This window comes from Eptesicus fuscus, chromosome 19 (genome assembly GCF_027574615.1).
Source record: "Eptesicus fuscus isolate TK198812 chromosome 19, DD_ASM_mEF_20220401, whole genome shotgun sequence".
In the NCBI taxonomy this organism is placed as follows: Eukaryota; Metazoa; Chordata; class Mammalia; order Chiroptera; family Vespertilionidae; genus Eptesicus; species Eptesicus fuscus.
In genome coordinates, this window is record NC_072491.1 from 12,370,490 (window position 1) to 12,395,480 (window position 24,991).

The following is a 24,991-nucleotide window of genomic DNA, read 5'->3' on the forward strand; positions in this document are numbered from 1 at the left end:
GATGTCACTGATGGCTCAAGGAAAACATATTCACTCACAAAATAGGGATAGAAGCCAGTTTGCAGTGGGTTGAGAAAAGAATGGGAGGTAAAGAAATGAAGAGAATGAACATGATTCTTTTTTAATCTTGATTGGGTAGTAAGTAGAGAAAGCTGCAGGGTCAAGTGAGGATTTTAAATGGAAGAAACTTAGGTGTGATCATATATAAGAAAAAATAAATAGTGAAGAGGCCGATGATGCACAGACTAGAGGAAGAAGGATTAATGTCATAAGGTGTTAGAACGGAAGCAGAGGGAGGAGCCCAGATCACAGGTAGAAGGATGGCCGCGGGTGGGAGGAGTTTGTACCACTTATCTGCTGCGGCCGAACAAACCACCGAAAACTTAGTGGCTTAAAGAAATTATTAGTTCTTGAGTCCGTTGGTCAGAAATCTACAGCACTCAATCCGGAGGTTCTTCTGCTGGGCTCAGTCATGAGGCTGCAGCCAGTTGTAGGCCAGCCCGGCTGGGTGGTCCAACAGCCTCACCTATGTCTTTGGTAGCTGACAGGCCATTGGCCCAGGTGCTCTTGGTTCTCTTCCACGTGACCTCGTCAGCAGGCAGCCCAGATGGGAGCACGAGCAGAGACTGCAAGCCTGTTGAGCCTGAGCTCAGTCATGCGGTATTTCTTCTGCCACATCCTGGTAGGCAGAGCAAGTCTCAAGATCAGGCCAGATCCAGAGGGTAAGGAACGAGGTTTCACCTTCCAGTGAGAGCTGCTGAGAAAATCTGTGGCCATTTGCAACGCCCACCAAAGCCTCATACTTTGTGCAAATGTAAGTGAGGTTGGTGTGGGTTTTGCTGAAAGTAAAAAGAAAAGAAAAAGTAGGAGGCTTTAAAAGAGTGATTTTCCGCAATATCTAGTCCTGTATCTTGTCCATAATAGGCATTCGATAAATCTTCACTGAACATATAAGTGTTGAGACTTCTCATAACATTTTAGACATTTCTCACAAACATACACAAAAAAGCTTAATTATCTTAGAATGAAAATTATAAACAATATTCTTTGCATCATGTTGGATGATTTTGTGTATACTATATAGGCACACAAAAATAGGTCCTCTGATCTCAAAATGTGTCCTTCAGTTTACTGTCAGTGCCCTGGACTCTTAATTAAGAGTTGCTCCTGGTCTCCCCACCTCAGCCCTTCGGTCTCCCAGTGGCCTCTAACATTCACTAGGATCGTCAGGACAGCGCTGCAGGAGGGGGTTAGCAGTGTACTTCAGGCGAGACCAGTCCTCAGGTCCACATGCATGTCTTAACTCCCCACTTTGGTTTAACTGTGAAAATTTATTTATCATACACTGGACGTGCATTGTACAATTACCAAATATTATCGAATTTAAAACCACATCAAATTAAATTTGCCATATATTGTCTCTATCTCTAGTCATGGAAGTAGGTTTCCAGAAACCTGCGGTGTCACACTTGCTATTGTGTGGGGCAGCTCTCTGCAGGTCCACTTGGGGAGGAAGGATTGTGTGCCTTCCCTCCCCAGTGGCAGGAGCAAGCCGCTCATGGTTGCTGACAGTAAGATAGCTAAAGTCAGCAGTGAGGCCAACAGTGCCTGGGACCATCTGGCACGGATTGGAATCCAAAATACTCTGTAAGCACTGACTCCAGTGACTACCCGAGACCAGTGACCATCAGCTGCATTTTTATTTCAGTTTTAAGCAGTAATGAAACAGCAAATGGAAGGCTGTAGACACAGTTTCTTCACCTTTCTCTCTTAAAATATTTCAAGTTTTGTAAGAAGGTCCAGTTTTATAAGAAGGGGATAGTATACATTCTCTGAGGAAGATTATAGGCCTTGGAAGTCACCAGCAGAAGTAAATGGGCCCTGACAGTTTGGGTCATGAAGTATCTAGTGGGTAGAGCGTCTTTGGGATTTCTTCATTATCTGTTGGGAAATATATTGACTCTATTAAGTGAGAGGCAGAAGTTTGGATTGAGGTCTTGTTTTTTTCTATATATTTCAAAGTTTCTTTGTGAAAATGGTTTGCCATATGACATCATTACGACTTGGTAAAGTCTGTCACAAGAAATGGCAAAGATAGGACTGTGTTAGGGTACTTTATCCATTACCGGCTGATTTCTGGAGTTTTCTAAAAGCTTGCATGAAAGGGAGTGCCTGGGGATTGTTTCAGCTGCGAAGCACCCAGAGGAGTGACTGCTGGTGCTGCTAATGGTCCCTCTGTCCCCCACTGGCAGTAAATCCTAGATATGGAAACACAGCTTGGGAGAAAAGTGTACTGAAGATTCCTTAAGCTTTTTACAAGACACTCAAAGGCTTTTCACAAGCCAGTGCTCTGCTAATGTGAATTCTTGATGTCTAAACATAAAGTTCCTTTACGAAACTAATTTTAAATGTGAATTTTAATACAGAGTGCTTGGGGAAAGGGAATGCAGCTGGACCATTAAAGCATGGTATTTTGCCATTTTTAAGTAATGGGAAATACTGATCAAGAATGTTATAAAGATTTCAGCATACGTACTGTGATTGTCTTTCATCATCACCTATTACCACAAGTCCATGCAACAAAAGCATTAACTCCGTTCAAGACAATGGCATCCCTGTTATTCTGGGGCACGTTTTAATTATTTCCATGCTGACCAGGATATTGAAGAGCTTATTATCTAAAGGTCAAAGTAATGCCCAAGACATGGCCAAGCCCAATGAGTGTCAGATGCATGGAATGTTGGATGACTTCATAGTTACGAAATTATTTCATTTCTCATGATAATTCCCGACTTGCCAAGTTAGTGAATTTTAAGAACTCTGAGAACAGATTTTAAGATAAATGTGAAATAATCCATACTTTTGGAGTCCAGGACTTCCCTTCAGGCATTAGTTCATGTTTGACTTGCTTGACTTACACTTGGGGATAAAATGAGTTAGGACAAGGTCTTTGATACCACATTCCCTTACAGGGAAAGCAAACGCACTTGCACAACGTTGGCTGGCTCATGTTTCTTGTTACACGGGCTCTCAGAAGCAGCGGCTGCCACGAAACACTTTATTTAACCTTTATAAAAATGTTTTCTTAGTATGGCAAGGCATTTTAGTTCAATGAAAATAAATAACTAAAATTTTTTTATTTCTTTTATATCCGTCTGTTGACTGCTTTTTGCTAATTAAAATTTAGGGATAACCATTAAAATTTTCTAAATTGCCATGATGACTAAAAATAAAGATTGCACGAAAATACTTGATCTTTTCTTAGGACACATGTTGGCCTGCCTTCTACTTTACAATAAGCTAAATTTTGCTGAATGACTAACGTTACATTTGAGAAATATTTCAAAGATAATTTTTGTTTACATTTTGACTGGGTGTCTCTATTGTTTATATTTGTATTTAACCAAAATTGGTTTTCAAACAAAGCCTGACACTTGGGCTCAGAAACTCAAATATGCATCCAAATCTGAATGGCAATCAAAGGGTATCTCCACTTGCTTATCTTACTGGCTTCCATTTCTCAGCTCACCTAGATTATTCTTTATTATTTCCACCTGACATACCCTTTTTTAAAATTTCTTTATTGATTAAAGTATATATGTGTCCTCATCCCCCCAATAACCCCCCAACCCCTCCCACTCATGCCCTCACCCCCCTGGTGTCCGTGTCCATTGGTTAGGCTTATATGCATGCATACAAGTCCTTTGGTTCATCTCTCCCCCTTACCCCAACCTGCCCCTACCTTCCTCTGAGGTTTGACAGTCTGATCGATGCTTCTCTGTCTCTGGATCTATTTTTGTTCATCAGTTTATGTTGTTCATTATATTCCACAAATGGGTGATTTCATGTGGTATTTATCTTTCTCTGACTGGCTTATTTCACTTAGCATAATGCTCTCCAGTTCCATCCATGCTGTTGCAAATGGTAAGAATTCCTTCTTTTTTACCACAGCATAGTGTTCCATTGCTGGCATACTCTTATATCTTCCACTGAAGTGTAGGTTCCAGCCAAGGGCTTGACGACCACTGACTATCTTTCTGTCAAGAAAGTGCGTCTGTGTGGTACCAAATCTCCTTTTCTGTACACACACATACACATATCAAATTTCTCTGAATTTTCACTTTTCAGCCCTCTGTGGTAGGGTCAAGGTGAACAGTCTCAAAGACTGTCACACAATTCTAAATATAAGGGAGCTCTTGGCATCACAGTTCATATCTTTTCAGTTGTGTATCATTGACTATAGCGATGCTCACGCCCTTTAGAAACATGAAAACAATACATGTGTAATGTGAAATGACCTCTTTAAAATAAGTCTATATATATATCATTGTATACTTTTTTACTGCATGCAGTTATGTCTGATTTTATAATTGATAGGTTCCATAAATTTATATTTTAAAAATGAATTTGCTCATTAAATCTTTTTGCAAAAATTTTTGTAATGTAAATTATTTTCTCCGAATTTAAATAGTTTCAATTTAGATCATCTCTACTAATAATAGGGTAATATGCAAATTGGTCGGGACGCCGTCACAGTAACAACCGATCAGCAGGCTGCGTGCGTAGCAGGCACGGGTGGGTGGGGACTTGCAGCGTCGGGGACTGGGGCCTCTCCACCGCTGCCCCGACCGGGGGTCCCTCCACTGCAGGCCCGGCCCAGGGGTCTGCAGGCCTCCCCCAGCTCCAACCTACCTCTTTGGGGCAATCCATTGAGGAGCCCCAGGTGGATGGGCAGGGCCTACCTCTTTGGGGCAATGGATCATGTGGCTCCCGCACTGTGACAGGGCACAGGCCAGGCTGGGGGACCCCCCACCCCGAGTGCACGAATTTCATGCACCAGGCCACTAGTTTTTTATAGAGAATACACATTAAACACCCCATTGTTTTATTGATAATGAATAAATCAAAAGTGTCACTACTGTTCACCCTACTGTTGCCTCTTTTTAAAATTACTTTTCTCTTAAGTATGTCCATCTCGGCCAGAGATTGAAGAGAATAATGCCTGAACAGTGAAAAATATGTCATTTGTGAAAAATTAATATTTTTTATTTCAAATAAGGTTATGATGTGGTTATAGATATGTTGAAACATGTATTGAACTTTAATGTTTGCTAGAAATGTGTGACATTTGACATTCTATTTGCCCACAGAAATTCAAATAATTTATCGTAAACTATATGGTGAAGTGACACAATGCACTGTTTTATTTTTATTTTTTTATTTTTTAAATATATTTTATTGATTTTTACAGAGAGGAAGAGAGAGGGATAGAGAGTTAGAAACATCAATGAGAGAGAATCATCGATCAGCTGCCTCCTGCACACCCCCTACTGCGGATGTGCCCGCAACCAAGGTACATGCCCTTGACCGGAATCGAACCTGGGACCTTTCAGTCCACAGGCCGACGCTCCATCCACTGAGCCAAACCGGTTTTGGCCACAATGCACTGTTTTAAAGTTATGAAGACTTAAAGATATAAGATATGAATAGCATTATTTCTTTTTTTTCTAGTAATTATGAGTATATTGTTTTTTGTTCAGACCTATGACATTTTCTGTCATATTTCTTCATCTATTTGTCATTTTGCTCTGCATAATTATAAAGGTTTTAAAGTTTTTTTCTTAAAAAACTTGCTCTACTTCTATCATTGTAGATCGTTATGCTGCAATGCATTTTTTATTTCCTTTTATTTCTTATCTAATTCCTTTTTATATCATTTAGTTTTTTGTTTGTTTGTTTTTTTTTTTTTTTTATTTAGTTTTTTTAACCTCAAGCTGTTTTCCATTTATATGAGACTGTTCTTTCCCCTCAGTATTTTCCTACAGTTTTATAGAAATCATGTAATTTTGCATACTTTAGAGAAAACCAAAAACGTTCCTGGTATTTTTTCCCTGAATTCTGTGACAGGGTGCTTCCTTTAACTACTCTCTTCTTCACCTCATATTTTAAGGATGATATTCATTCTCCTTTGCAGTATTTTTTCATAGGTCTCTGGCTTCTTTTCATTTATTTCTGTTGTTTATTAATGATTGCATCGAGTGGATAACCCTGGGCTAGAGCTTGTGATCAGCTGAGGAATGGTGAGGTTTCTATTATGTCTCCAGCCACTGGGCAGATGATCAAGTCAGTTCCCCTTTTCTAGCTGGCATTTGCTAATTTTTTTTCAACTATACAGCAGTGAGAGCTTCTTCATAGTCTTTCATGCTTCTCTGATGTCCTGAATTGTCCAAATTCCGGAAAAACGACAATTTCTTCATTCGCAGATACTGTTTTTGTTGTTTTCCCTGACTCTTAATCTTTATCTTGTGTCAAGCACTCATAAAAAGCAATGGGGTGCTGCTAGAATCTGTTGTTTCCAGAGAGCTGCTAACTTCCGGTAGACATAAACCCATAGCGGGGGACATAGGGAATGGCATTTCAAACAGCCCAACAATGTCATTTACTTTGTTTTGGTGTCTTTGATACTTCAGTAAGGGATTTGGTACAAAAAGAACCACTCCAAGTTGGGCTGTTGCCTGCTTTTGTTTATCAGAAATCACAGCCCTGGATATCTTTTACTCTGTTTCAGATGCGTCTTTTTTCATGTTATTTCTTTTGGGTAAGTAAAATATGCTCTCTGGTCAATCTTTTCACTCCCCCAAGCTGTATACCCTGAGCCCCACAACAGTTATTTCCTTCCTCTCATAAAAATTTGCAGTGTAAATGTTTTTCTTGTTAAATATCTGTTTCTCTCACTATAGTGTGAGAATTTGCAGTGCAAGTAATGTGCCTCACTCATCTGTATTCACCATGTGTAGTACTGTCAGTTGGCTAATGGTAAACCTTTAATAGATGTGGATCCTAAAAATCTTTGCTAAATTGAAGGAAAAAAAACCACAACAACACTATTGCCCTAGGGGAAAAACTCAAAATAATGACATGAAACTGCTCCAGGATTCAAGTGAATGGTAATAGAGCGAGTTTGGGAGGAGCTTTGGAGGCTGCAGAGGTGAGCAGAGGAGCCCGGCACCCTTAGTAACATGCCCGCCCTGCAGAGGGAACAGGGGGACAGTGACTGGCGTGTGGGTGGCTTCACGCAGGAAGCTGTTTTTAAAATACAAATGCAGGTTCTGAATGCTTCCTATTAGACATTTTTCATCTTAATAACATTAATTTTATCTGATTGCAAAACATACATATTTATAATATGAAATTTGGAAAATACATAAAAGCACACACACACACAGAGTTTTAAAATGCATAACCCCAAAACAAGATAGCACTGTTAGCATTCTGGCATACTTCTAGCCGTTTTCTCCCTTAAGAGCGGGCATATATAGTTTTTATTCATTTTACAAAAATGGGATGCCTACTGCACATAGTCTTTTGTAACGTGCTCTTTCTCAGTTAACCTATCCTAATTGACATTGGTAACTTTTTTTATGTGTGAGTTTTTTCAGCAGCTTGAAAGGAGAGGTATGGTTAAGAATAAAGGCTGAGTAATCACACCTCAATTCAGAGCTTATACCTTGCCCTCCCCAACACTGAGGCCCTGGGCAGGTCACTCAGTCTTTCTGTCTCTTAGTTTGTTTTTTCATCTGTAAAATTAAATAAAAGCATCTACCTTAGAAGATTTTTTAAGGAATAAATAAGACAGTATATTAAAAGCATCTAGTGCTTGGCACATAACATGTGTCCAATAAATGAGAGTTGATATTGATTGTACTATATTTTATTTGACCAATTTCCTATTAATGCCAAATTTTTATTATTAAAATAATGCTGGAATAAACATACATCTAGATAAATCTTTGCACATATCTATAATTATTACCTTAGGATAAATTCCCATGTAGAATTGATGAGTCAATGATATCTGAAACTACGGCTTGTGATACAAGGATCCCTCTACAACTGCAATTTTCATTGTACCCACATTTTGTGAGTGTGCTGGGTTTTCCTCTTTTGTAGGAGCTGTTTTATGCTGATTGTACGGTATTCGTGGCCTTCATTGAATTCGGTCATGAGGGGAAACCCACAAGCACTCATTTTGTAGAGGAGTAAACTACCTGACCCATGTGTAATGACAGAGACTCCGCCATAATATTATCTCGTAGAAGATTCATCTGGAAAACTCCCTTTCTCTTTCTCCTTTTTCTTGCAAAATGTAATGCATCAAAAGAGTCCATGTTGTCCACTGGAATATAATTCAATTTTACTTATTTCCACTTTACCATTCTTTTAGATGTGAGATTGTGTTCTATAAATGTGAAACAATTTATAGGATCCTAAGACTCCAGTATTGAATCAGGGTGACACCAAACTTTAACCATTATCTAGAAATTTTTCTACTTCGTTCTTAGCATTATTTCCAGTACTCTAAACCTTCTAAAATTCAACTGCCTTGAAAAAACAATAATGAGCAACATAATTCATTTTCTTTTTATGTTAATATATTGGTGTGAAATACACAATGTTTTATGCATTTCAAACAAGCAATTTTACTTTAATCTGTTAAATTTGATCTGTAGCTTTTCAGATGTTATTTTAGATGGACAAAGAAAATTTCTATTTTAACTTAATTTTCACTCATGGTGCTCACCTAATGTACCATTTGGGGTCTACTTTATGCTTTAAACATTACGGTATTTGAATTATGGATCAGAGGGCCTCTATTAAAGGCCATTCAAAATAGGATCTTTTCTCAATATTTGGATTTGATATTCATTTTATGGTAATATTTTATGTGAAAATCACTACTAAAATGTTTGCATATCTACTTTGGGTTATTGTTTCCTAATTCATTTATTTATTCAATACTGTGCACTAAGCTCTTGGGATACAGTGATAAGTTTCAAAGTTTAAAAAATATGTTGTCTAAGCTTTAATATATATTAAAATACACTATATATTTATGTAATCTATATTAATAAAAGCCTATGTGGTTGTCACGCCCTCACACCATGATGCCCTCACGCTGTAACAATTCATCACCAGGAGGCTGCGTGTGCAGCGGGCCTGGGTGGACGGGGCTGTGTGCACTCAGAGCCACGGAGGCGGGTCCCGGCGGCTCCACCTCCACATGGCAAGGCCTGGAGTCCCCCAGTGTGGGGTCCCCCGGCTCTGGCCTACCTCTTTGGGGCAATTCATCGAGGAGACCCGGATGGGTAGGCGGGGCCTACCTCTTTGGGGAGATCGATCGTGGGGCTCCTGCACTGTGAGAGGGCACAGGCCAGGCTGGGGGGACCCCCCCCCCAAGTGCACGAATTTCATGCACTGAGCCTCTAGTAAGTATATCCTATCTAATAATAGAGTAATATGCAAATAAGCATCACTCCACTACGCCCACGATTGGGCCGGCAGGAGGCTGGGGGGCAGGACTCAGGGTGACCCGCCCCCATCAGCGTTTGCGGCGGAGGCGGTGTCGCCCAGACCTGCCCCATCAGCCTTCGCGGGTCGGGGCAGCGCCCGCTCCCGGACCCGCCTCCATGCACTTGCACTGGGGGAGGGCCTGGTCAGCAGCCACCGAGGCTGCTTCAAAAGCCAAAGAGGGAGGCAGGGCCAGACCCCAGCAGCCGCAGCTGCTGCGGGGCCCGGGGAGCCAGGCAGGGCTGGACAGGCAACCTCAGGGTGGGCCTGGGGGTGGGTCCAGCAGTGCAGCTTGACAGCAGACAGCAGGGCCTGCTTGGCCTTAGCTGCCGGCGACCCACAACAGGCAAGTGGGCCTGCAGGCAGCACCCAGCAGGGCTTGCTTGCCCATCGCTATGGTGTGGAGCAGGCAAGCCCCGCAGAGAGCAGAGAACCACAGGGAGCGGGAATAAGCCGTCAGCAGGACATGCCCTGAGGGCTCTCAGATTGGAGAGGGTACAGGTCGGTCTGAGAGACGCCCCCCCGTGCATGAATTTCATGCACCGGGCCTCTAGTATAAATATAATGTATATTAAGATATATATATTCAGTCTTTTATTTCACCTGGATAACATATTCGTGTTTTGTTTGTTTTTTTTCAGAACTTCTAAAATTTCTATAAATGATACAATGGATTGGGAAAAGTTTTAAAGTTCTTTAGATTTTTAATTTTTTTTAGAACATCACAAATTACTATATAGTAAATTATTATAAAATGGAAAACAATGCAAATGAATCGGAAGACAAATTTTTTTTAATTTTTAATTATTAGGTAGAAATAATCTTGATAACAATTTACAAATAATGAAATAAAGTTCACAGAAAAGTATTTGATTCCTTCATTTATAATTAAGATATAATTTTTAAATTTTTCTTAACCTCTTTTTCTTCCTTGGTACACCCTGTTTTCCCAGATTTTATAGATTTTATCTTGTTTTCTTTCCTCTATAATCTGTCAATATGGGAATTCTCCCTTCAGACATGACTGTGGGTGGTCCTGTGAGCTGGTCCCCAGTCTCCTGATCAGTAATTCCGTTTTCAGTTTTATTTTGTATTGGAGGGGGAAATGAGTGAAAAGTGGTATATATACTCCCATACGAGGTCTTCAGTGGGAAAACTACGAATTTAGCCTTGTTGCCAGCACAGCATTGGGGGCTGGGCAGGAAAGGGAAGAGGTGGGGGATCTGCTGGAAAAAATGAAAATGTAGCCCCTTGGGACCTTCCATCAAGTGTGGCCACTGTACAACCTGCCTTATTGCTTAGTTTCTGTTTCCATTGAAAAGTTCAAATGAGTAATTTGATTTTTTTCCCAATGGAAAATATTATTTACTAGCTAATTAGCCCAAAGAGAATGAAAAGCCTGAATAGAAAAGATGGCAGGGGAACTGAGTAAGGGAAGTTGAATAGAAAAAGAGGGGAAAGGAAATATCCAAATTGACTTTTAAAACAACAACAACATAAAAAAATACCTTGGGCTCCAGGCAAAAGGGATGGTGATATTTTGCTAAGCCCACTGCTTTCTCTCTCCCCTGTTTCTGGCCCACGTTGCCTGTCATCCTGACTATTGAAATTGCCCTCTTACCTCCACACTCTACTCTTACCATCTGTCAATACATTGCTCCCCTGTACAGAAGGCTTCGGTAGCTACCCACTAAATTCCTTAAAACACCAATTCCTTAGCTTAGTAAGTCAGTGCTGACCACAATCTAGGTCTGTCTGTCTGACTTTACTCCTCACTCTTTTTCCATGTTCCCTTTCCTCCAACCAGTCGAGGCTATTAACTTTGCCCCAAGTATACCTTCTGACTCCCACATACCAGATTGTCCCTTTGGCCCAGCAATGGACTGTCATCTTTGCCAGCTGAAATCCTACCCAAACTCTGAGACCCAGTTGCTTCATGAAGCTCTTCTCATCACATCAGCCTAGAAGCCCGCCCTCCTCTAGACTCCTGTATCATTTTGTACCTCTCCTAATGTCTCTTATTAGTTATTTGCACACGCCTTATTTTCCCTATAAGACCTTAAGCTTCTTGGTCTCTTCCTTGAGTTCTTCCTTATTTTCTCGGTGGTGTCTGGCATCTTGCCTTCCTTATAGTACCTGAGTAAGAAAAATATATTAGATAAATGGTAGAAGGAAATCTCATCAGGATTAGCTAGGCCAGTGGTCGGCAAACCGCAGCTCTCGAGTCACATGCGGCTCTTTGGCCCCTTGAGTGTGTCTCTTCCACAAAATACCACGTGCAGGCGCGCACATACAGTGCGATTGAAACTTTGTGGCCCATGCGCAGAAGTCGGTTTTTGGCTCTCAAAAGAAATTTCATTCATTATACTGTTGATATTAGGCTCTGTTGACTAATGAGTTTGCCGACCACTGAGCTAGCTGACAACAAGGTTCAAATGTTTATGCCTGATTTTATAGTTTCTTCTTGCTTGATGTCCGTGGGTATCTGCCTCATGCCCAAGTCAATGACACCACAGGAAGGATGACTAGGAAAGCAGGCCTGCTGACTTCCTTTTTGTAGATTTCCCCTCAGGAATGTAGTTCCTGTCCTAATAAATTATATACATCTACTTGCCAATGATATTTAGATGCTTTTTAACAGTAGATCAAACATTACAAATATTCTACTGGTGATGCATGTGGGAAGAAGTGTTATGTTTTTCTCCTACTTAACTTTTCTGTGTGAACTAAATCCAAATGATTCTGAATTTTTGTAATTCAAAGAAAAGATCTGCGCCAACATTTTGAGAACCACTAGCTGCCAAGTGAAACCTGACAGCAGTGTTCCTTGGTGACATCCAGTCATTAAAAGCTGTGCACACAGAGTGAGCAGCTGCCTAAAACTGCGCTCGTGTGCAAATGTGAACACTCCTCCATTAAAATTACGTTGTGTGCATTAAAATTTCTTTAGAAGCTATGAAATTTTCAAAAATATAGTTGAGCTCGACCTTATGTACCTTGCCTTTTTTTTCTTTTTCTTTTTTTTTTTTTTTTTTTTTGTCATTTCCAGCTACTAGTCTCTCCAAAGAAAACAACTTTCTTGTTTCTTTTAGTTCTGTGTGTGCCCGAGCTTTTTTCCCAGTCGCTGCTACAAAAACTGAAGTGGTTCCAAACATCACTATTGTTTTTCTTTTTTTCTGTAACTAATATTTAAACATCAAAGATACTCTGGTACTTTATGTTAGAGTGCACATAAGACCAAATTTTCCTGAAAGGTATTTATTGTCTAGAATGGTGTTTTTTGGCATGTTTGTTTTAAGCTGTTAGCCTTCTTTTTTAGAAGTCATCTGAATGGTAGGTAGCCTTTTGATGACTGGCAGTTGTGTGGAGGAAGAACTGGAGTGGGGCCATACTAAAAGCTGGGAAATGAGTTAGATTTTTAAAAATGTTTTATTAAGATAATATAAAATACAAACCAAAAAAAGCTCTCTTAATATTCCACCAAAAATCACATATGGTGACCAATGACCTGGGGAAATTTTTTTTATGATTAAATGTATGGATTTTATTCTTTTTTTCTTTTTAAATACATTATTTATTATTGATAGTATTACAGATATCTCCCATTTTCCTCCCCTTTACCCCTTTCCTCCCAGCCCCTACCTACCCACACAGGGAAATTTTTTAATTTAAATACTTTATAAGTGCTTCTCTTAATGCTAAAACTGAAAAATAATCTTTTCATGAAAAGTCTTCTGTTATTATGACAATTCCCATGCAAATTTTTAATATATTTATTTTAAGGACTGATGATGATAGCTCTTATAGAATGTTTTCAAAGTTTTATTCATTCTGTTAATTGGGAAAATGTTTCATGTGATTAGCCTTTGGTTAGCTTTTAAAAATGTATATGTGATATGAAAGAAAATATTAAGTTTGTATATCATGTAAACGTTTTTCCTAAAATGTCCGTTTTATTTTCTTATAGTTAATAATCATAGAGAACATGGTTTATTTTTATATATACCTGTGTCCTAAAGAAACTAATTATTATGTTGTTTTGGAATACTTGTTCAGTTAGACTGATTTTCTTAGTTGCATTTAGTGGGTAGGAGTGGAAATGGAAAATATTTGATGACCATGAAAGAAATCTAAATATTACCAAAAGCGGCAATACTATGTGAATAAATATGAATGTGAATCAGGAAACTCAAATGGTGAGAGTCAGAATAAATACATACTAGAAAAAATAAAGATATTTTTCTATACATTCAAAATGTTGAAGGTGTTTCTGATTTGATATATGTGACCTCATAAGGAGAGTATATTAAATAAACTGCATAATCAAATTGCTGTTTTGTTCTTTATTAAAATAAAAAAAATACAGAATGGCAATTTGGGTCAAAAATAATGCCACAAACCAAATTTGGCTTTAATTACTATCTAGCCATAAGAAGGAATAAACTATCAGCCAAGACCAAGGCTCTTTGATCTCACATTTCAACCTCCTTCTCCCCCACATGAATGAAGTGGTCTTTTCTCAAATGTTCAGCAGGCCTTTTACCATTTGATAGGACAATTATTTTTAAGAAGGTTTAAAATGTGATCTGGAAAACCACATTGACTCTATGTGGCATATTTGCTATTCTTAGCCTGGTGGAATAAGCTGGAAGTGGATGAATAATGCAGGTTAGAAAGAAAACAGATGCTAAATATTACCAATAGGAAGGTTTTCCAGCAAGGAGATGTTCATTTTAGGACGAGATTTTTGTTGGCACTTTTGGCATTATGACGATTATTGTTTTTCCCTCCAGCTGTTACACATCTGTATCGAAGGCTGGGGCAATTGGCGTTGGTCAGAGCCCTTCAGCGTGGACCATGCCGGGACTTTTATTAGAACTATTCAGTACAAGGGTCGAACTGCTTCACTCATCATCAAGGTTCAGCAACTCAGTGGAGTGCAAAAACAGGTAAGTTCCCTTGTGTTCATGACCCACACAGCTCTTAGTCGTCGGGGGTTGGATGTAATTAATGGAAGGGAAACGTAAAGAAATGGAAATAACAATAAAAAGAATCACAGGGATATACCTAGTTACACCTACTACAGCCGTGCACCTGAGCACTTAGTAAGTGCTGTGGATGGTCCTGATGAAGACGGAGATGAGATGGCTCAGCCCCCTTGTCCTTGTCTTTTACAAGAGCTGCTAACGAGCAGTAAAATTTACTGATTTTAGTTTCACCTCTTCTCCCTGTCACCACCTACCTCTGGTGGAGGTGCTAATGAGCTGTGAAATGGCCAAAAGGCCTTTATTGAGAAAGGAAAAAAAGCAGAGGGTGGGGGACCCTGGATAACCCACAGTGGATGACCAGGACTTGGTTCTCATAACGGGCAGTAATAGTCTGGGAGGAAGCGTTGCCGCCCGGGCTGGGTCTCCAGCCTTCTTTCCTAGGAGCCCATGCTCACTGCAGTAAAAATCCACTGCAGTCTAGCTCTTGGCATATAAAACCTCAGCTCTCAGCACATATTTTTACGTATTTTATAAAACTTCCTTTGGGCTGCTTTTGAAGTTCCAAGACTGCAAAGGAGGGGAAAAAGTATCTGACACTTTTTTGTGTTCTTAAGATGTGAAAATGTGGTTTTTAAAAGATGTTTCTCAAGCACAGAGCATATGACAAGAGTAGAAAGAAAAAAAGGAAGTTTTAAAATCTGAAAACTGGCTTCACTGCCCGCAATATAACTGGACTTGTCATGCGGGTTTGAACATACACTTCTGCATCGCGATTGTAACCCGTCTATCCAGAACGTAGTGAACTGAGGGCATGACAGCAGCAGCTCCCAGCCCTGGGGACGGGAAGGGGGAGCCTCCCTATGGAGCAGCCGGGCTACGCCATTGCCCTTTGCCAGGGGTGAACAGGAGGACCCACACCGTGTTCCCGGCCCGCACCTAATCAGGTCGCAGCTGGATTGCATGTTACTATTGTGGGCAAAAGAAGTGAAATGAGAACTATAAGAGGCTTCTCAGAAACAAAGCACAGAGTAGTCTCCCAGTCAACAGTGGAACTGGGTAAAATGAAAGATGCTAAGTATGTGACACAACCTGCTCTTAAATTGCAAATTTACGTCAACCTAACAACGTACGCAATTAATAGTGTGAAGGGAATTTAGAGGTTTCACTAAGGCAATATGAGAAGTGGTCCTCAACATCCGTTTGAATACTCCAGATGATGAGAGGCTCATCCTCTCACACAGCAGCCCTTCCCATTGCTGGTTACTTCCAGCTATTAATGACGTTTTTTTTCCTAATTTTGAGTCAAAATCATTACCATTCAACCAGTTTTTACCATTCCTCAGAACTTGTGAGGCGGACAGAACAACCACACACCTTGTTGTGAGGACTCCCCTCTGCGGCCCTTCGGAAACATAAGGGAAGAGAGGCTGTTTTCCTTCCTTTCCTTCTCTCTAGGCTAGTGGTTCTCGGGCTTAGGAGATCTCACAGTCCTTTGGATTCCTGTTAAGATAGATTTCTGGTCACACTCCCACAGTACCAGATCCAGGAGCTCTTGGTGTGATGCGCTCATTTCTAACAAGTTCTCCGGTGATGCTTCTGGTCCAGCGGCCACGCTTTGACCACACGGCTCTGTCTGAACTTTCCCAGTTCATTCAGCTCTTTTGCATGAAGTTGCTGGGCCATCTACCAACTAGTGGAATGGCAGGGTCCTTCCATGAAGAAATGGTTTCCACAGTATGTCCTGGTGGTTAAGATCATAGGCAATTGGCTATATGCCCTGGCTGGCTGTGTGATCTTGCCAGTTATTTAACCTTTGTGAATCACTTTCCTCGTCTGTAAAATGGGGATAGTAATAGTGCCTTCCTCAAGAAGTTAGTGGGGCATATAAGCCTAACCAATGGACACAGACAATGGAGTGAGGGCATGAGTGGGGGGTATAGGGGGGTAATTGGGGAATAAGGACACATATGTAACACCTTAATCAATAAAAGTTAGTGGGAGGATTAAATGGGTTTTTACATGTAAAGTCCTTACAACATGTCCGGCCCACTGTCATAGCCCAGTAAGCTGTCATTACAATAATAATAATGAAATACTCCTAGGCAGGAGTGGCACCAGTTGGACTTGTTTTGTTTTACTCTGATAGTGTCTCCTTCTTTCATGCATGTTACATATTTTCAAGGAATGATATTAAATTTCAGGGATAAATGAATATATATATATATAATGTTCCGGAGCAGATATGACACACTACAATAGTTCACCACAAGTCAAAAAAGTTGGTCATGAAAAATACATTTTTTTAAAATTCTCACAAATGTTACCTATCTGTTTCTTTTTTCTGATTGTAAAAGATTTCCCAGAACTAGTACTTATTACCCATATCAGTGGTCAGCAAACTCATTAGTCAACAGAGTCAAATATCAACAGTACAACGATTGACATTTCTTTGGAGAGCCAAATTTTTTAAACTTAAACTTCTTCTAACGCCACTTCTTCAAAATAGACTCGCCCAGGCCGTGGTAGTTTGTGGAAGAGCCACACTCAAGGGGCCAAAGAGCCGCATGTGGCTCGTGAGCCGCAGTTTGCCGACCACTGACCCATATGATCTTAGACAAATTTCTTAATCTTTCCATGTTTTATATTCCTTTTGTAAATGAAAGCACCCAGTAAATATTAGTTCACTTTTATTTTTGTATTAACTATTATAAAATATTTCTAAAACCACAGGTAGTCTAATGAAGAAAATAAAAATTACCCATAATTCAACCACCCAGAGATAAATACTATTATTACTTCAATGTATTTTTCTACTTTTTTTCTTATGTAGATATTTTTAAACAACTTGAGATCTGGTTATAATAACAATTTTTCAACTTGTTTTTTTCCACTTAAAACATAATTCTTATCTTCTCATGTTATCTAAAATTCCTGAAAATTTTCTTGGAATGGTTGCATACTAATTTACCATATGATACATTGAAACAGCATTTTCTTGTTGAGTTTTTAGATAATTTCCAGTTGTCACTATAATAAATATTTAAATAAATATCTTTGTGTATAAATATATGTACAAATTTCTGTTCTATCCCTAATATAATTTGCTATAAAATTCAATTCCTTGAGCAAAGGATATGAATGTTTTTATGGTACTTGATGCGTATTCCCAAAATAAAAACATGTATTTTTATTCTTTTTAAAATATTTTTATTGATTTTTTTACAGAGAGGAAGGGAGAGGGATAGAGAGTTAGAAACATCAATGAGAGAGAAACATCAATCAGCTGCCTCCTGCACACGTCCTACTGGGGATGTGCCCGCAACCAAGGTACATGCCCTTGACCGGAATCGAACCTGGGACCCTTCAGTCCGCAGGCCGATGCTCTATCCACTGAGCCAAACTGGTCAGGGCTGTATTTTTATTCTTTAACAAAAATTGTTTTGTCTCACCAAATTCTTGTTAGGGCTACACTAATCTTAAAACAAAATATATGTTTGCCCCAAAACGTCTGCTGATTTTCTTAGTTTTAAAACTAAGCATATTTTTTCTTTATTGATTAAGGTATTACATATGTGTCCTTATCCCCCACCCCCATTGCCTCCCCAACCCCCCACTCAAGCCCTCACCCCCCTGGTGTCTGTGTCCATTGGTTAGGCTTATATGCATGCATACAAGTCCTTCGGTTGATCTCTCCCCCTTACCCCCACCCTCCCCTGCCTTCCCTCTGAGGTTTGATGGTCTGATCAATGCTTCTCTGTCTCTGGATCTGTTTTTGTTCATCAGTTTATGTTCATTATTTTTTTTAAATCTTAATATAAAGAGGGGTTCAAAACATGACTAACGAAAATAATTTCCATACATTGCAAGTTTAAGGAATTCTTTTAATCATTCTTTGCATTAATGTCAAATATACATATTTTAAGACATCTGGTGCCAAATCACATTTCAGAATTTTTCCAAATGTTATTTGTACTGATTAATGTTAGTAATCATTTTCTGTGGGGGGACTGCCTCTCACACTTTTTTCTGCTTCTACCCTATTTATATTAAATAATCCTAAAAAAAAAAAAAAAAAAAAAAGAATCTAGCCAAACAGAAAAGTCCTATTGAGAGCAGTAACGAGGCGGGGCAGCCTTCACCTGTCTAAAGGGACGTGTCATCGTCTCCCCGAGGACCTGGAAGTCCCTGTCACATTCCCACTGCCAGGAAGGCACACACTTCAGTTACATTTCGAATGTTAGCGTTTCCTGTAGTCAGGTGAGATTGAGCTCTATGTTAGAGCCATTTAAAAACTTAGCAGGTTGTGAAATGCGAACACAGAAACAGCAATTTATTTAACCTGGAATGAAGCAAATGGCAAGTGTGGTTAATACTGAACCTGGGTGATCCCTGAAAGGTTCAGAGACCACCGTGCGGGTATTGAAGTTGTGAAAAACTTTTCTAGTCAGTGTTTTTTAGCCTCTCTCTCTCTCTTTCCCCCTGTGTCTCCCTCCCTCCTCTCTCTCTCCCTTTATCCTTCTCCCTCCTCCCCTCCACCACCACCACACACACACAAAAGCAAAAATTTACAGTGTCTTTTTAAATTGGATTTATTATTTTATTGTCAGGGTAGATTAATTAGCATTCAGATTAGCTCTAGTTCAAGTACATCAGAGACACAGATTTCCTCAATTAGCCGGGTCAGGGAGGAAGATAGGAACCAAGCCTTCAGAAGAGTTTCGTGGATTCCTGCCTCCCTGTCTCTTGGTTTCTTTCCTTCTACTCAGCCTGGGCCTGGGAATTTGCAGTAAACAGCAGCTGCCTAATGACGAAGCCCCACTCGGGGAGGTGAGGTACCTTGACCACATTACTAGGCCCCTGTGTACTGGGAAATTGACTAGTGCTCTTTAGAACAGTGACTTTTGGTTATTGTCTGTGCCCTGCCTTTCCTCTGCCCCTCACATTTCCCCACTGAGTGACAGATGCCCAGGCACTTTGTACAGCTACTCATGCACACGGATTTGCTTCCATGTTTCCCATCCCTTGATGGAGCTTCCCCACTCTAAAACCTTACATGTACATATGTATGTCTGTGTAGACATTGGTATCTTTATCCATACACTTTTAATCATGGCTAAGATATCATTTTCCAGTGCATCTGGTGCTCTGGAGTTATTCTTTAATATCGCTATTCTCCTTGGCACTGATCTAATAAGAGTTCTGAAACCTGCTAAGTGAAATCATATGTGGAAATCTTCAGTACACATCTTTGTGGCTTTGGGGAAAGAGGGGAATTAGTGTGAAACCTGGAAATGTGTATTAAAGAGAAACCCTACATTTAAAAAATTAAGTAGCTGTCTTCAACTGATAAATTAATCTTGAAATTCTAACCATAATTTTCAAAATAAAGGCCCCGTAAGTGTTGCCACTTTGAAGAAAAGCAGACATGGCTGCACGGAACCCTGCGTGGGAGCCGCACGCAGAGGCCACGAGGAGCAGCCGTGCTGGGTGCCCCTCAGCCAGTGGCCTTCCCCCCTGGCCACTTTTACAGGTTTTCTTTTTATCAAATTGGAAAGCCTATTTAACCGGCTTTTTCGTTGAAAATGAAACTATAAAAACCCACCAGGAGGATCTCTGCCTTTAAACAAAGTGGGTCCCAGATGGTTGCAGAGATGCTGTGGTTTCTGCGAGAGACAGCAAAATTCTCCCAAACCTCCTGGGCCCAAAGGTTCTGAAGCAAGAGTGCCGTGGTGCATGGCCGGGCGGGCACATCCAGAATGCGAGTTGACTTAAATACGGCCTCAGAGCTCTCAAGTATCTGCTTAAAGTTGGGTGATGCTGAGGCATCAAAATAGTAGTCGTGAATGTCTATAACCCCTCACATACGCTAAAGAAAAGCTTGCCTCCTAATATTCTTAGTGACAGCAAACAATATCAATTAGGATGGTTTTCAGCCTAAAGTTACAAAATAGGCTTTTTAATCTTCATAGCAAGTTATGGAGGCAGACACTATTATCGTTCCTATTTTACATTTATCATCTCACATAGCAAGGGGGAAGAAGTAGTTTCGTTGTTGGTCAGCTAAGCGACTCGATGCTCTCTGCTGCTCTGCCACGCACGTGGGTTTGCCTTCCTGCTTCCGGGTGGCCGCAGAGGGGTCTGCATATGCTCCCCTAACATCTTCCAGGACAGGAGAGAGAGGACTTTCCCCTTATTTTCCAGGAGTGCAGTCTCCCCCAGAGCCTTTTAGCAGTCTTTCCTTCCATATTATTAGCCAAGAGTCCCATGTTTATCCCTTAATCATTGCAGAAGGAACTACCAGGATTAGCTTATACCAATTGTGATACAGTACTCAGTACACCTTCCCTGAGTGATTTGCTGGTTTTTGAGACCTAAACCAAGTCAGGGTTTTTAATAGCACGGGAGGCTGGGGCGGGGGGCAGCTATTTGGAACAAAACCAGTGGTGTCTGCCACATTTACATTATGATGGGCAGCCTTTATCCTCTTTTTATAGTTCTAAGTTTTCTTAATCCGTAGGTATTAATCGTATAAGAGAGAGACTATCAAGGTGATTATCAGCACAGACTCTGTGATAATATTGGTGGGTAATATTGGGCAAGTTACTCACCATCTGTGCCTCCATTTCCTCCTTGTTAAGATGAGGAGTCATCGTAGCACCTATGTTATAAAATTGCTTTGAGATGAAAAGAGTTAATTTGTGAAAAGGCTTGTATTATTCAGGGCTTTTCTAAGAAAGAACCAGAAGATATGTGTGCGAGCGCGCAGGTATTTACACACGTATATTATGTATGCATGGACAGAGGGAGCAGGAAAGATTTGTGATAAGTTGGCTCACATGATTAATGAGGTCAGGAAGTCCCAAGATTCGAGGTCTGCAAGTTAGAGACCCAGTGGCCGGCATGGAGTTCAAGTCCTAAACCAGCAGGAGGCCGGCCCAGGAAGAGCTGACGTTTCAGTCCACGTCCAGTGGCCGGGAAAAGCCAGTTTCCGGGAAAAGCCAGTGTCCGGCTCCGGCAGTCGGCAGAAGGGGTCCCTCTCACTCAGGCCTCTCCGTTCAGATCCACAGTTGATAGCAGGAGGCCCGCGCACATTTGGAGGGCAGCCTGCTTCACGCATCAGCCCTCTCAGATGTTAATCTCCTCCAGACGGCCTCCCAGACACACCCAGACCAGACCGCCCTTGACCAGATCTGTGTGCCCTGTTGACACATAAAATGAACCATCACATGCTTGGGCCTGTAACTGTGCAGTGTTTACATTAGTTATTATTTTATAATCTGAAATAATACTACAGAGAAGGAAATCCAGATGGGAAAGGCCTATTTCCCCCATTGTGGTGCGTATTCACATTATGGAAGGATTTGCTTCCTGAAAGCATTCACTTTGTAAGAATAAATTTTGCATAGTCTTTTCCATTTCAGTCTATTGAAGAGATAGTTCTTCATGCCTACTATGAACTATACTCTTAGCTGACTGAAAAGTTGGATAATCCATGGGGTTAATGAGTAATTTTGTGTTTTTTATAAAGATACATGCTTCTACGCTATAGGAAAAAACCTGAATAAAATAAAATATAACTAGGCATCTGATTTAAAAATTGTCTTATTGAGTAAGAATAGAATAAACCCTTGGAAATCAGCTTCGGGGAACAGATCGATCACACCGTCCTCTCAGCTACCAGAGTGAAGTCTTGTTTTCGGTCCCCATCCTTTCTTTCTGCTGCATCATTTGGTCCCATTGACCACCTCCCCTTGGCCAGTCCCTTCCCGGGGCTCCTGCAGCACTGCTCTCGCCTGATCCACCACCCCTTGTTCCCCAGTCCCTGCTTTGGCTTCTCACCCTGAGAAGCTCTCCCTGAAGTGTTGGTCAGTTGCTGGGTTTGAGCCTCTATCTTCTCTTCCAAGTAAACTATCTTTCTGTGAATATTTGCAAGTCTTTTATCTCTATCCCCACCTTCACTCTCAAGCACATGGCCAGTATTTCTAGCTGGACCTGCACCCCTACCCCCACCCCTATGTGTCTCTCCTTTGAATGCTGCAAACTCAATAGAGCAAAGTCCCCTCTCTCCTTTTAAGCCTCTTTTTCTTCTTGCACTCTCTAAGCTAACAACTTTATTTTTAATTGAGTTTAGAGAGAGAGGTGAATGGGGGAGGGGGAGAGAGAGAGAGAATGAATGGATTTGTTGCTCCACTTATTTATGCATTCATTGGTTGCTTCTTATATGTGTCCTGACTGGAGGTTGGAACCTGCAACATTGGTGTAACTGGATGACGCTCTGGCCAGCTGAACTACCCAGCTAGAGACTTCATTTTCTTTCTTTCTTCTTCTTTTTTAAAATCCTCACCCAAGGATATTTTTCCATTGCTTTTAGATAGATTGGAAGGAGGGAGGGAAAGAGAGGGAAGGAGCAAGAGAGAGAGACATTGATGAGAGAGAGAGAGAGAGAGAGAGAGAGAGAGACATCTATCAGTTGGCCTTCCTCATGCGCCCCAACCTGCAACCCTTCAGAATGGCTGAAGGCCTTATTTATTTATCTATTTATTTGTTTGTTTATTGTCTTTTAGATTATCATCTGTGGAAGACAGATCATCTGTAGTTACTTGTCTCAAAGCATAGAACTGAAAGTCGTTCAGCATTACATTGGTCACGACGGACAAGCTGTGGTTCGAGAACATTTTGACTGCCTCACAGCCAAGCAGAAGTTGCCTTCCTACATCCTGGAAAACAGTGAGCTGACAGAGCTGTGTGTGAAGGCCAAAGGAGATGAAGACTGGTCGAGGGACGTGTGCCTGGAGTCCACCGCCCCCGAGCACAGCATTGTCATCCAGGTACGAGAAGTGGCACGGTCTAGAGGCGAGCGGCTTTAAAGTGAAAACTGTCAGTGTGGGCTGTATCCAATACAGCACCTCTGATTAGAAGATGACATATGCAGGGACCGTGAAGGACGTCTGTAACGCTGTCAGCAATAAAAATAAAAGGCGATGTATGCAAAAGAGGGGAGACCTGCAATAACGTGAAGCGGCTTTGCGTGTTGCTTCTCAGACCTCCTCCCCACCCCAGGACAATACGTGTGTATCCGTTCCAGGCGTTCGTATAGCCAAATGCTGCCCCTCCCAGAGGAAGGCGAGTTGTATGTTGATAAAGATCCTGGTGCACAGGCTTTGTGGGGGAGAAAAGAGGGTCCTCCCCACTCAGGAATCTTTGTGATGACCTGTTACTTTTTTTTATCTCTTCCTCAATTTCCACCATCATCACTTTCATCCCCATGAAGGACAAATCCTCTCTTTCATTCTCCCACTCAGACTTATATCAGTCTCTCCCCGTAGAAGTCCCCTCGTCTTGATGGGAAAAATTGCCCCCATTAACTCACTGCACATCCACTTTATGCCATAATGAAGTCTGGTTTTGCTTAGTTTTCTTTTTTATGGCTCTTTTCTATAACTTCAACCCTTTTAATCCTCCCAGCCAATATTATATCTGTGCCTTATTTTCATTAATCAGTAACCTAGGGTTTGATGGGACCCTTTTCTATGCCATGTGCAGGTGCCATCTTCAAACAGCTCCATTATTTACGTCTGGTGCACTGTTCTGACTTTGGAACCCAACTCTCAAGTGCAACAGCGAATGGTGAGTGCTTTCCAATCCTAAAATATGGTATATGACTCTGACCTTTTCTGTTCTGAAATAAATTAAGGTCAGAGTGACCCAAGGAAGAGATTTATTACAAGTTTGTTTCGGCATCAAACAGCTGGAATACTGCAACAAAGCAAATATGAAAGTTCTTCTGTCCTTTTATTTTTACAGATTGTGTTCAGCCCTCTTTTTATCATGAGGAGTCATCTTCCAGACCCCATTATCATACATTTGGAGAAAAGGAGTCTGGGATTGAGTGAAACACAAATTATTCCAGGAAAGGGGCAGGAGAAACCGCTGCAAAACGTAGAACCTGACCTTGTGCATCACCTAACATTTCAAGCAAGGTACTGGGAAAATCCTTATATTTTCCTAAGAGAAGTTCAGTAGAAAATTAACCTATTGAGAGGAAGAGGGAAGATTGCGTTTTTTGTATGATATTTTATGACAATGTTGTTTTAAAATTATCCTGCCTACTGTTCTCTTATTCTCTTCTATAGTTCTAAATAAAACTCAGCCTTTTTTATTAAGCTTAGAAATAAACAAGAGGGATCATCAGAAAATTTCATTTCTCTCACAGAAGAAGAGATGAATAGAGACCTCACCCAAGCACGGTTGGGGTCGGGGGAGGGGCAGGAAGAGGAAAAAGCCAGGGCCAGGTCATGCAAACACTGTGTCACCAAAACCTAAAACACCAAAAACGGACTCAGCCTCACAAAAGTATCGGACAGGAATACCTTTGTCCTTAATTCTTTTCCGTAAGCTGCAGACCGCTTTGGAAACCTGATATTCTTGCTTTTTCTTCCCACTTCCCAGAGAAGAAGATGATCCGTCCCATTGCGCTGTTCCCATCTCAACGTGCCTCATTAAGCAGATAGCCACGAAGGCGCACCCGGGAGGCTCCGTGCACCAGGTCCTTGATGACTTCTACGGGCCAGAGAAGTCCCTTCACCCCCCGTGGCCCTATACCAGGAAGGATACTGACAGGTAATGTCCTCCAACAATCTTTTTCTACAAACATT

At 40.9% G+C, this 24,991-nt stretch overlaps 1 protein-coding gene across 1 annotated transcript in view; it reads left to right on the forward strand.

Annotated features, from left to right (window-relative positions):
- VPS13B (vacuolar protein sorting 13 homolog B) overlaps positions 1-24,991 on the forward strand; it is a 593,664-nt gene that overhangs the window by 520,473 nt on the left and 48,200 nt on the right. Inside the window, exons 44-48 of the mRNA XM_008148507.3 lie at positions 14,142-14,297; positions 22,901-23,164; positions 23,880-23,963; positions 24,141-24,316; positions 24,786-24,956. Coding sequence (XP_008146729.2) covers positions 14,142-14,297; positions 22,901-23,164; positions 23,880-23,963; positions 24,141-24,316; positions 24,786-24,956 — 851 coding nt within the window. The remainder of the gene's footprint in view (positions 1-14,141; positions 14,298-22,900; positions 23,165-23,879; positions 23,964-24,140; positions 24,317-24,785; positions 24,957-24,991) is intronic.